This window comes from Oncorhynchus gorbuscha, linkage group LG06 (assembly GCF_021184085.1).
Source record: "Oncorhynchus gorbuscha isolate QuinsamMale2020 ecotype Even-year linkage group LG06, OgorEven_v1.0, whole genome shotgun sequence".
NCBI lineage: Eukaryota > Metazoa > Chordata > Actinopteri > Salmoniformes > Salmonidae > Oncorhynchus > Oncorhynchus gorbuscha.
Window position 1 is genome coordinate 86763639 of NC_060178.1, and position 13519 is coordinate 86777157.

The following is a 13519-nucleotide window of genomic DNA, read 5'->3' on the forward strand; positions in this document are numbered from 1 at the left end:
GAAAGGTGTACCTCCATCCCAGTCTCAAATCTCTGGAAGACTGAAACAGGTTTCCCTCAAGAATTTTCCTGTATTTAGCACCATCCATCATTCCCTTAATTCTGACCAGTTTCTCAGTCCCTGCCGATGAAGAACATCCCCACAGCATGATGCTGCCACCACCATGCTTCACTGTGGGGATGGTGTTCTCAGGGTGATGAGAGGTGTTGGGTTTGCGCCAGACATGGTGTTTTCTTTGATGGCCAAAAAGCTCAATTTTAGTCTCATCTGACCAGAGTACCTTCTTCCATATTTTTGGTGAGACTCCCACATGCCTTTTGGCGAACACCAAACATGTTTGCTTATTTTTGTCTTTAAGAAATAGCTTTTTTTCTGGCCACTCTTCCGTAAAGCCCGGCTCTGTGGAGTGTATGACTTAAAGTGGTCCTATGGACAGATACTCCAATCCCCACTGTGGATCTTTGCATTTCCTTCAGGGTTATATTTGGTCTCTTTGTTGCCTCTCTGATTACTGCCCTCCTTGCCAGGTCCATGAGTTTTGGTGGGCGGCCCTCTCTTGGCAGGTTTGTTGTGGTGCCATATTCTTTCAATTTTTTAATAATGGATTTAATGGTGCTCCGTGAGATGTTCAAAGTTTCGGATATTTTTATAACTCAACCCTGATCTGTACTTCTCCATAACTTTGTCCCTGACCTGTTTGGAGAGATCCTTGGTCTTCATAGTGCCGCTTGCTTGGTGGTGCTCCTTGCTTAGTGGCGTTGCAGACTCTGGGGCTTTTCAGAACAGATACTGAGATCATGTGACAGATCATGTGACACTTAGATTGCATACAGGTGGACTTTATTTAACTAATTATGAGACTTCTGAAGGTAATTGGCTGCACCAGATCTTATTTAGGGGCTTCATAGCAAGCACCACTGTTCCGTTTAAATTTTTTTCTACATTTTTGAAACAATAACATTTTTTCATTTCACTTCACCAATTTGGACTATTTTGTATATGTCCTTTACATGAAATGCAAATAAAAATCCATTTAAATTACAGGTTGTAATGCAACAAAATAGGAAAAACATCCAAGGGGGAGAATACTTCCGCAAGGCACTGTATGTTTTGAATAAAGTAATATTCTGATTGGTGATTGACCTTGTCTCTCCTCATTATTGAATTTCCACAACACCCCTTTTTGCACTAACATTTTTTACTCATAACATGCTGCTGCTACTGTTTACTATCTGTCACTTTATTTCTAGTTATATCTACCTCAATTACCTCATACCACTGCACATCAAATCAAATCAAATCAAATCCTATTTTATTTGTCACATACATATGGTTAGCAGATGTTAATGCGAGTGTAGCGAAATGCTTGTGCTTCTAGTTCCGACAAAGCAGTAATAACCAACAAGTAATCTAACTAACAATTCCAAAACTACTGTCTTATACACAGTGTAAGGGGATAAAGAATATGTACATAAGGATATATGAATGAGTGATGGTACGGAGCAGCATAGGCAAGATACAGTAGATGAGTATAGGTAAGATACAGAAGATGAGTATGTAAACAAAGTGGCATAGTTAAAGTGGCTAGTGATACATGTATTACATAAGGATGCAGTCGATGATATAGAGTACAGTATATACGTATGCATATGAGATGAATAATGTAGGGTAAGTAACATTATATGAGGTAGCATTGTTTAAAGTGGCTAGTGATATATTTACATCATTTCCCATCAATTCCCATTTTAAAGTGGCTGGAGTTGAGTCAGTGTCAGTGTGTTGGCAGCAGCCACTCAATGTTAGTGGTGGCTGTTTAACAGTCTGATGGCCTTGAGATAGAAGCTGTTTTTCAGTCTCTCGGTCCCAGCTTTGATGCACCTGTACTGACCTCGCCTTCTGGATGATAGCGGGGTGAACAGGCAGTGGCTCGGGTGGTTGATGTCCTTGATGATCTTTATGGCCTTCCTGTAACATTGGGTGGTGTAGGTGTCCTGGAGGGCAGGTAGTTTGCCCCCGGTGATGCGTTGTGCAGACTTCACTACCCTCTGGAGAGCCTTACGGTTGAGGGCGGAGCAGTTGCCGTACCAGGCGGTGATACAGCCCGCCAGGATGCTCTCGATTGTGCACCTGTAGAAGTGAGTGAGTGCTTTTGGTGACAAGCCGAATTTCTTCAGCCTCCTGAGGTTGAAGAGGCGCTGCTGCGCCTTCTTCACGATGCTGTCTGTGTGAGTGGACCAATTCAGTTTGTCTGTGATGTGTATGCCGAGGAACTTAAAACTTGCTATCCTCTCCACTACTGTTCCATTGATGTGGATAGGGGGGGTGTTCCCTCTGCTGTTTCCTGAAGTCCACAATCATCTCCTTAGTTTTGTTGACGTTGAGTGTGAGGTTATTTTCCTGACACCACACTCCGAGGGCCCTCACCTCCTCCCTGTAGGCCGTCTCGTCGTTGTTGGTAATCAAGCCTACCACTGTTGTGTCGTCCGCAAACTTGATGATTGAGTTGGAGGTGTGCGTGGCCACGCAGTCGTGGGTGAACAGGGAGTACAGGAGAGGGCTCAGAACGCACCCTTGTGGGGCCCCAGTGTTGAGGATCAGCGGGGAGGAGATGTTGTTGCCTACCCTCACCACCTGGGGGCGGCCCGTCATGAAGTCCAGTACCCAGTTGCACAGGGCGGGGTCGAGACCCAGGGTATGGAGCTTGATGACGAGCTTGGAGGGTACTATGGTGTTGAATGCCGAGCTGTAGTCGATGAACAGCATTCTGACATAGGTATTCCTCTTGTCCAGATGGGTTAGGGCAGTGTGCAGTGTGGTTGAGATTGCATAGTCTGTGGACCTATTTGGGCGGTAAGCAAATTGGAGTGGGTCTAGGGTATCAGGTAGGGTGGAGGTGATATGGTCCTTGACTAGTCTCTCAAAGCACTTCATGATGACGGAAGTGAGTGCTACGGAGCGGTAGTCATTTAGCTCAGTTACCTTGACTTTCTTTGGAACAGGAACAATGGTGGCCCTCTTGAAGCATGTGGGAACAGAAGACTGGTATAGGGATTGATTGAATATGTCCGTGAACACACCGGCCAGCTGGTCTGCGCATGCTCTGAGGGCGCGGCTGGGGATGCCGTCTGGGCCTGCAGCCTTGCGAGGGTTAACACGTTTAAATGTCTTACTCACCTCGGCTGCAGTGAAGGAGAGTCTGCATGTTTTCGTTGCAGGCAGTGTCAGTGGCACTGTATTGTCCTCAAAGCGGGCAAAAAAGTTATTTAGTCTGCCTGGGAGCAAGACATCCTGGTCCGTGACTGGGCTGGATTTCTTCTTGTAGTCCGTGATTGACTGTAGACCCTGCCACATGCCTCTTGTGTCTGAGCTGTTGAATTGAGATTCTACTTTGTCTATGTACTGACGCTTAGCTTGTTTGATAGCCTTGCGGAGGGAATAGCTGCACTGTTTGTATTCGGTCATGTTACCAGTCACCTTGCCCTGATTAAAAGCAGTGGTTCACGCTTTCAGTTTCACGCGAATGCTGCCATCAATCCACAGTTTCTGGTTAGGGAATGTTTTAATAGTTGCTATGGGAACGACATCTTCAACGCACGTTCTAATGAACTCGCACACCGAATCAGCGTATTCGTCAATATTGTTATCTGACGCAATACGAAACATATCCCAGTCCACGTGATGGAAGCAGTCTTGGAGTGTGGAGTCAGCATGGTCGGACCAGCGTTGGACAGACCTCCGCGTGGGAGCCTCTTGTTTTAGTTTCTGTCTGTAGGCAGGGATCAACAAAATGGAGTCGTGGTGAGCTTTTCCGAAAGGGGGGCGGAGCAGGGCCTTATATGCGTCGCGGAAGTTAGAGCAACAATGATCCAAGGTTTTTCCACCCCTGGTTGCGCAATCGATATGCTGATAAAATTTAGGGAGTCTTGTTTTCAGATTAGCCTTGTTAAAATCCCCAGCTACAATGAATGCAGCCTCCGGATAAATGGATTCCAGTTTGCAAAGAGTCAAATAATGTTCGTTCAGAGCCATCGATGTGTCTGCTTGGGGGGGGATATATACGGCTGTGATTATAATCGAAGAGAATTCTCTTGGTAGATAATGCGGTCTACATTTGATTGTGAGAAATTCTAAATCAGGTGAACAGAAGGATTTGAGTTCCTGTATGTTTCTTTCATCACACCATGTCTCGTTAGCCATAAGGCATACGCCCCCGCCCCTCTTCTTACCAGAAACATGTTTGTCTCTGTCGGCGCGATGCGTGGAGAAACCCGCTGGCTGCACCGCCTCGGATAGCGTCTCTCCAGTGAGCCATGTTTCCGTAAAGCAAAGAACGTTACCGTCTCTGATGTCCCTCTGGAATGCTACCCTTGCTCGGATTTCATCAACCTTGTTGTCAAGAGACTGGACATTGGCGAGAAGAATGCTCGGGAGTGGTGCACGATGTGCCCGTCTCCGGAGTCTCACCAGAAGAACGCCTCGTTTCCCTCTTTTTCGGAGTCGTTTTTTTTGGGTCGCTGCATGGGATCCATTCCGTTGTCCTGTTTGAAAGGCAGAACACAGGATCTGCATCGCGAAAAACATATTCTTGGTCGTACTGATGGTGAGTTGACGCTGATCTTATATTCAGTAGTTCTTCTCGACTGTATGTAATGAAACCTAAGATGACCTGGGGTACTAATGTAAGAAATAACACGGCTCAGTACTGGTATCACTTGTCTATAGCCAGGTTATTATTGCTCATTGTGTATCTAGTATATTTTTATTATTACGTGTTTTAATTGTTGTTCACGAAGCACATGACAAATACAATTGTATTATATTTTCACCCACAACACCAACTCCATCATCAAGTTTGCTGACGACACAACTGTGGTCAACCTGATCACCAATGCCGATGAGACAGCATACAGGGAGGAAGTCAGAGACCTGGCAGTGTGGTGCCAGGACAACAACCTCTCTCACAACATCAGCAAGATCAAGGAGCTGATCGTGGACTTCAGGAAACGGGTGGGTGCACACCCTACATCCACGAGGCCGCAGTAAAGATCTTCAAGTTCCTCTGTGTCCACATCGCTGAGGACTTATCATGGTCCTCTCACACCAGCACAGTTGTGAAGAATGCACGGTAGTGCATCTTCTCCCTCAGGAGGCTGAAAAGGGTTGTCATGGCCTCTCAGATGCCCTCAGTAACATCTACAACTGCTCCATCGAGACCATCCAGCAAGACTATTCTCCATGCTCCTGTCTGGCAGACGGTACCGGTACATCAAGGATCAGACCAGCAGATTCCTAAACAGCTTCTATCCCCTGGCCACTGTTAAATTATTGTTTGCCATTACCATTTGTATCTATCTATTTTATCCTTCTACTGGTCACATGCGTCACGCCCTGGCCTTAGTATTTTTGTGTTTTCTTTATTATTTTGGTCAGGCCAGGGTGTGACATGGGTGATTATGTGTTTGTCTTGTCTAGGGGTTTTGTAGATTAATGGGGTTGTGTTTAGTAGAGTAGTCTAGGTAAGTCTATGGTTGCCTAGAGTGGTTCTCAATCAGAGGCAGGTGTTTATCGTTGTCTCTGATTGGGAACCATATTTAGGCAGCCATATTCTTTGAGTATTTCGTGGGTGATTGTTCCTGTCTCTGTGTTTGTTGCACCAGATAGGGCTGTTTCGGTTTTTCACGGTTCTTGTTTTTGTATATTGTTCATTTTTCATCTTTATTTAAAGATGTATAAAGATAACCACGCTGCATTTTGGTCCTCCTCTCTTTCACCAGAAGAAAACCGTAACAACATGTATATATTACCTGTCACGAATCCCGCCGAAGATGGTGCCTCTTCCTGTTCAGGCGGCGCTCGGCGGTCGTCGTCGCCGGCCTACTAGCTGCCACCAATTCCCTTTCCTGTTTCATTTAGTTTTTTTCTGATTAGTTGCAACTGTTTCTTGTTTAGGTTTTGGGCTATTTAATCCCGGTAGGCCCGCCGGCTTTTGTTCGGGCTTGTTTTCTGTTATTTGATTATGTGTGATTTCTGTGGAAGTATTTTGTTCTCGAACCGTTTCGTCCTGTTGTTTTGGACTGGGTCTTATTGCGCCCGTGTGTGTGGCGTTGACCGACACTGTTGTTTTGGGAATAAACATTCCACATATCAACTACCCTGCTCTCTGCGCCTGACTCCTCCACTCACTACTTCTAGAAGTACATGACATTAACACTAGTGTATTACCATAAGTATTTATATATTTCCGGTTTTTCCATGACATAGACTGACCAGGTGAATCCAGGTAAAAGCTATGATCCCTTATTGATTACACTTGTTAAATCACGTGTGCCTTGCAAAAGTGATTACTGTCCTCGTTATGAAATTATCAACTTTACCCTGTATACATAAAGATGACCATACAGTATACACCGAGTGTACAGAACATTAGAAACACCTGTTCTTTCCATGACAGACTGACCAGGTGAATCCAGGTGAAAACTATTATCCTTTATTTACTGAATGTCCTATGAGCAAAATCATTTTGTGAACCGGCGATTCTTAACGTTTGAAAAAATACTTACATTTTTTATGCTATATTTGGATTGGTTTGGGGTTGTTGGACCAATCCACTCATATCTTAAAAATTTGAATCGGTGACAGATGCATATTGGTGAATCGTTACATCCTTAATAGATAAACACACTCATCACCACGCACGCACACACCCACCTATCACACATGTTGCTGTTGTATTTTTGTGTATTCAAATTGCCATCGTCTGGGTTTGTTTACATCCCTGTTAGTGAGCATTTCTTATTTGCCAAGATAATCCATCCACCTGACAGGTGTGCCATATCAAGAAGCTGATTAAACAGCATGAACATTATACAAGAGCACCTTGTGCTGGGGACAATAAGAGGCCCCTCTAAAATGTGCAGTTCTGTCACACAACACAATGCCACGGATGTCTCAAGTTTTGAGGGAGCGTGAAATTGGCATGCTGACTGCAGGAATGTCCACCTGAGCTGTTACTAGATAATTTAATGTTCATTTCTCTACCATAAGCCCCCTCCAACATCATTTTTAGAAAGTTTGGCAGTACATCCAATTGTCCTCACAACCACAAACCATGTGTATCATGTCGTGTGGTCGAGCGACTTGCTGATGTCAACATTGTGAACAGAGTGCCCCATGGTGGCGGTAGGGTTATGGTATGGGCGGGCATGTATTTTATCGATGGCAATTTGAATGCACAAAAATACATTTTTATTCTACGGTATCTGTGACCAACATATGCATATCTGTATTCCAGTCATGTGAAATCCATAGATTAAGGCCAATTTAATTCATTTCAATTTCCTCATGTGAACTGTAACTCAGTAATATCTTTGAAATTTTTGCATGTTGCGTTTATATTTTTGTTCATTATATATATATAATAAAATACCGGAAATAAGAGAATATGCTATATAGCCTTCAAACATGAAGCAGTTCTTCCACAGCGACGTGAGTGACGTTAGAGACTGATCAACAACTATAGGAAGCGTTTGGTTGGAGTCATTGTTGCTAAAGGTGGCACAACCAGTTGAGTGTAAGGGAGCAATTACTGTTACACATAGGGGCATTAGGTATTGCATAACTTTGTTTAGGAAATAAATGAAATAAGTACGTAACTGTTGTATTATTTTTTTCACTCAGGTTCCCGTTATCTAATATTAGGTTTTGGTTGAGAATCGGATCAAATTCAGTATAACAAAATATGCTAAAGTAGAGAAAATTAGAAAGGGGGAAAATACTTTTTCACAGCACTATAGCTATATAAAGTTTAATATAGCAGCCAGAGAAAACATGCTGATCATTTATCACACATAGCCAGTAAAGTAATACAATGATGTAATACAGTATGCATAACTACATAATTGACTACAGTTCCCACAATCCTTTCGCCCAAAACAGTTAGAACATTTGTAAAACAGGCCAATGGTTCTTGATATCTGGAATCCTTGGGACGTCCCTACCCCTCATTGAAGTTGACATTTAAATGGTTAAGGTAAGGATTAAGGTTAAGCAATGGTTAGGGTAGGGACGTCCCAATGATCCCCCATAGCACAAACCATAGGCCAATGGCTCACACCAAAGATGGTGGATAAATGAAGATAGTTCACTCAGGCATTTTACCATTGAAAAACTGTCAGTGCCGGTCTACATAACATGGTGCGTCTCAGCTGGGCCTGGTCTACTTAGTTCATCGACTGTCAGTGAACAAAAAAAAACAACAAAAAAACAGCGAGTGGTATGTCTCGCTTCCTCTTCCGTCGCTGGCTCGCACTGTCTGATCGAAATTAGTAGCTTTCAGCTGCCAGCCGTAGCCCATTATTTAAGTGCCGCTGAGAATTCTTTGTAATACAATTGCAAAATTACCAATTTCCAGACCGTTTTGCAAGGTTCCAGACCGTTTTGCAAGGTGTGCAATTGTAATATTGCTCTTTGCACGGACACACACGGTTCAAATGCAAAAAGGCTCCAAGTGCATAAAGATCGCTGCTTGTATTTTGCATCTTTATTGCAAAGCAAGCCGCTGAAGCAAGCTCCCGTGCGAGGGCGATGGAGGGAGGGAGTGAGAAACAAGGCACAGTCTTTTGTGCTTCCCCTCCCCCCGATCAAAGTAAAGGGGAAATGTCTCAGCCAAAGGGAGGTAAGAATATTACATGCGATCTGTGCAAAAATACTGATATGCAATCAGCTCTGCATTGTCTGCAGGTTGGATATAGTCAATGCATTTTAAAGTTTGATACGTTAAAAAGGTCAGCATTTCCTGTTTAGATCTTTTCTTTTGCAGAGTTCCTGGTAAGACGATGCTGTCTAACAATCATTGCTCATTTTTACGGTATTTGCAGTCCTCTTGTACCAGAGATGTTATAGCGTAGATATAACTGTCATACAGCCAGCAACATGTCATAGTCGGGAACACACTGCATACATAACATTGCAACGCCTTTAAAGCATGCACTATCCATACACATTTCGACGAGATGTTGCATGTGCAAGGTAATGCATCAAATACATGTATTGCACTGCATTTGCACTTTCACAAAAGGTGCATCCATTAACTGCGAACTGTGCGTATAAGTATTGTGCATGCGTTGTAGCCAGGTTAAGTTCAGTTCAAACGGATTTTTGAAAATCACACAAGTTACTCTGACCATTTTCTTCTTGTTGCGGTTTTGTTTTCACTGTCAGTTGTGCGCAATGGAAAATTATTGGGACGCCTCGTCCTAGTGACTGAGCTTTGTTCCTGCAGTAATAAATAATGTAGACATTTCAACAAATAAAAAGCTAAATTTAGATATGCTGTGTGAACGTCTACTGATGCAAACAGCCAAAGGAACAGGGCAATATGCTATTAAAATACGAGTCTCCAAGCAAAAATGTCCTTGCCACAGTCAGTAAGTAGGTAGTAGAATATGTTATGTCAGCTCTAACAGCTTTCCCGTACGAAAACAGATTGCAGAATGCTGCAAATACTGCTTCCAAAATACGTTTTTTGTTATTGCAGTAATTTTACAGTGTTACGCCATAGCCACAATTACTGTGTCCAAAATATCAGTGACTTGCAGTTACTGCACTTTTACTAAAGTTTCAAAACAGCTATCTTTTTTTTGTAAGGGAATTCTCTCAAGACCACTGCACAAGAGTATGTCTAGAGACAATAATCAGAACCAACTTCTATAATCCTCTGTAATGCATTTCTACTAACCTAATGAATTTACAGGTGTCAAATGTATTCTATGGAGGGATGAGTGTCTGCAGGTGTGCGCTGCTCCCTTGTACTTGGTTAATGAATGATTAGTTCCCCTCACCTGGTTGTCTTGGTCTCCATTGGACACACATTAAAAGAGAAACCAGCACTCTGGGCACTCCATGGAATTAGTTGTACACCCCTGATCCAATCTTTTCAGACAGAATTTGCATCTTTGAAAGTCTTGGAGTGTTTTCACACCACATGCCTAATTGTTTTATTACTTCTATAAATCCAGAAGTTTTTATGAGTCGGCCTTCCCTCATTAGCCTCCACTGCTGGGGTGAACGTGAATTTTGACAGATCATCAAGGAGAAAAAATGTACAGTATATGATTCAAATAAGATTAGCATAGCCAGGAGTACAATTATCGGATGTGTCACAAAGGGCACCATATTCCTTCTAGTTAGGGCCATTACATTTTTCTGGGGGGACCAGTAATTCCAGCATTATTCACTAGGTTTGCTGCAGGTAGAAAATCCTGGGAGATGTTATTTAACTTCTTTGGGACAGGGGTTAGTATTTTCACTTCCGGATGAAAAGCGTGTCCAAAGTAAACGGCCTGCTACTCTGGCTCAGAAGCCAGGATATGCATATTATAAGTAGATTTGGATCGTATAAGTAGATTTGGATCTAAAACTGTTTGAATTATGTCTGTGAGTATAACAAAACTTATTTGGCACTCTCTTTTCAATGGGGTTTTATTGGGAATCTAGAATTCTAAGGCAGGGGCTTGCAGTTCCCATCGCTGCCACTGGATTTCAACAGTCTTTAGAAATTGGTTGAGGTTTTTCCTTAGTGTAATGACGAAGTACGGCCATCCAGAACGAGGGTAACTTGAAGTGTACTGTTAGATAGAGGCGCGTGACCAGAAATGCTCGCTACACTTTGTTATCATCCTGTATTGAACGCTGTTTATCCTGTCTTTGTAACGGCTCTCTTCTATCTCCTCCTCTGACGAAGAGGTAGAACAAGGATCGGACCAAAATGCAGCGTGATGATGATTCATGATATATATTGTAATGAAGGAAAAACAATACAAGCGGAAACTACAAAATAAATGAAAAGTGAAAAACTGAAACAGCCCTATCTGGTGCAAACATAAAGACAGGAACAATCACCCATAAAACACTCACAGAATATGGCTGCCTAAATATGGTTCCCAATCAGAGACAACGATAATCACCTGACTCTGATTGAGAACCGCCTCAGGCAGCCATAGACTACGTAGACACCCCACAAAACCCCTAAGACAAAAACACACCACAATAACCCATGTCACACACTGGCCTGACCAAATAAATAAAGAAAACATAAAATACTAAGAATAAGGCGTGACAGAATCCCCCCCTAAGGTGCGGACTCCCGGACGCACCTCAAAACCATAGGGAGGGTCCGGGTGGGCGTCTGTCCATGGCGGCGGCTCCGGCTCGGGACGCGGACCCCACTCCATTAATGTCATAGTTCCTCCCCCTCACGTCCTGGGATAATCCACCCTCGCCGCCGACCATGGCCTAATAGTCCTCACCCAGAACCCCACTGGACTGAGGGGCAGCTCGTGACTGAGGGGCAGCTCGGGACTGAGGGGCAGCTCGGGACTGAGGGGCAGCTCGTGACTGAGGCAGCTCGGGACTGAGGGGTTGCTCGGGACTGAGGGTTAGCTCGGGACTATGGGGAAGCTCGGGACTGAGGGGCAGCTCAGCACTGAGGGGAAGCCCAGCACTGAGGGGAAGCCCAGCACTGAGGGGAAGCCCTGCACTGAGGGAAAGCCCAGCACTGAGGGAAAGCCCAGCACTGAGGGGAAGCTCAACACTGAGAGGAAGCTCAGCACTGAGAGGAAGCTCAGCACTGAGAGGAAGCTCAGGCAGGTAGTTGGCTCTGGGCAGATCCTGGCTGGCTGGCGGATCTGGAAGAGTCTGGTTGACTGGCAGATCTGGAAGAGTCTGGTTGACTGGAAGAGTCTGGTTGACTGGCAGATCTGGAAGTCTGGTTGACTGGCAGATCTGGAAGAGTCTGGTTGACTGGCAGATCTGGAAGAGTCTGGTTGACTGGCAGATCTGGAAGTGTCTGGTTGACTGGCAGATCTGGAAGAGTCTGGTTGACTGGCAGATCTGGAAGAGTCTGGCTGACTGGCAGATCTGGAAGTGTCTGGCTGACTGGCAGATCTGGAAGATTCTGGCTGACCGGCAGATCTGGAATAGTCTGGCTGACTGGCAGATCTGGAAGAGTCTGGCTGACTGGCGGATCTAGCTGCTCTGGCTGCTCCATGCAGACTGGAAGCTCTGGGTGCACCATGCAGACTGGCAGCTCTGGCTGCTCCATGCAGACTGGCAGCTCTGGCTGCTCTATGCAGACTGACAGCTCTGGCTGCTCTATGCAGACTGGCAGCTCCATGCAGACTGGCAGCTCTGGCTGCTCTATGCAGACAGGCAGCTCTTGCTGCTCCATGCAACCTGGCAGCTCTGGCTGCTCCATGCAGACTGACAGCTCTGGCTGCTCTATGCAACCTGACAGCTCTGGCTGCTCCATGCAGACTGACAGCTTTGGCTGCTCCATGCAGACTGGCAGCTCTGGCTGCTCCATGCAGACTGGCAGCTCAGGCTGCGCTGAACAGGCAGGAGACTCCGGCAGCGCTGGAGAGAAGGAAGGCTCTGGCTGCGCTAAACAGGCGGGAGACTCCGGCAGCGCAGGAGAGGAGAAAGGCTCCGACAGCGCTGAACAGGCGGGAGACTCCGACAGCGCTGGAGAGGCGAGGCGCACTGTAGGCCTGATGCGTGGTGCTGGCACTGGTGGAACTGGATAGAGAACACGCACAGGAAGCCTGGTGCGGGGAGCTGCCACCGGAGGACTGGTGTGTGGAGGTGGCTCTGGATAGACCGGACCGTGCAGGCGCACTGGAGCTCTTGAGCACCAAGCCTGCCCAACCTTACCTGGCTCGATGCCACTCTAGCCCGGCCAATACGAAGAGCTGGTATGAACCGCACCGGGCTATGCACCCGCACTGGAAACACTGTGCGCTCCATAGCATAACACGGTGCCTGCCCGGTCTCTCTAGCCCCCCGGTAAGCACAGGGAGTTTGCGCAGGTCTCCTACCTGGCATAGCCATACTCCCTGTTAGCCACCCCCCAAGAAATTTTTGGGGCTTCCATCCGCGTCGCCGTGCTGCCTCCTCATACCAGCGCCTCTCCAGTTCTTCCTTGGGGCGGCGATATTCTCCAGGCTGAGCCCAAGGTCCTTCACCGTCCAGTTCGTCCTCCCATGTCCAGTCCTTCTCCCGCTGCACCTTAGTGCGGCTACACTCCCCAGGTTTAGCCCAGGGTCCTCTCCCGTCGAGGATTTCCTCCCAAGTCCAAAAATTCTTGTCGCGCTGCTCCCGCTGCTGCTGTTGCCTGTTACCACGTTGCTTGGTCCATGTGTGGTGGGTGATTCTGTAACGGCTCTCTTCTATCTCCTCCTCTAACGAAGAGGTAGAACAAGGATCGGACCAAAATGCAGCGTGATGATGATTCATGATATATATTTTAATGAAGGAAAAACAATACAAGCGGAAACTACAAAATAAATGAAAAGTGAAAAACCGAAACAGCCCTATCTGGTGCAAACATAAAGACAGGAACAATCACCCACAAAACACTCACAGAATATGGCTGCCTAAATATGGTTCCCAATCAGAGACAACGATAATCACCTGACTCTGATTGAGAACCGCCTCAGGCAGCCATAGACTACGTAGACACCCC

General features: G+C 45.7%; 1 protein-coding gene across 2 annotated transcripts in view; it reads left to right on the top strand.

Annotated features, from left to right (window-relative positions):
• Window positions 1-8207: 8207 nt before the first annotated feature.
• Window positions 8208-13519, top strand: part of LOC124038478 (dual specificity mitogen-activated protein kinase kinase 6-like) — a 56684-nt gene continuing 51372 nt past the window's right edge. Inside the window, exon 1 of one of the 2 annotated variants that reach the window (XM_046354408.1) lies at window positions 8208-8674. In XM_046354408.1, the coding sequence (XP_046210364.1) occupies window positions 8584-8674 (91 nt within the window). In that variant the 5' untranslated portion in view covers window positions 8208-8583. Of the gene's footprint in view, window positions 8675-8996; window positions 9028-13519 lie in introns of those variants that run through there. The other variant, XM_046354409.1, reaches the window with a different exon arrangement.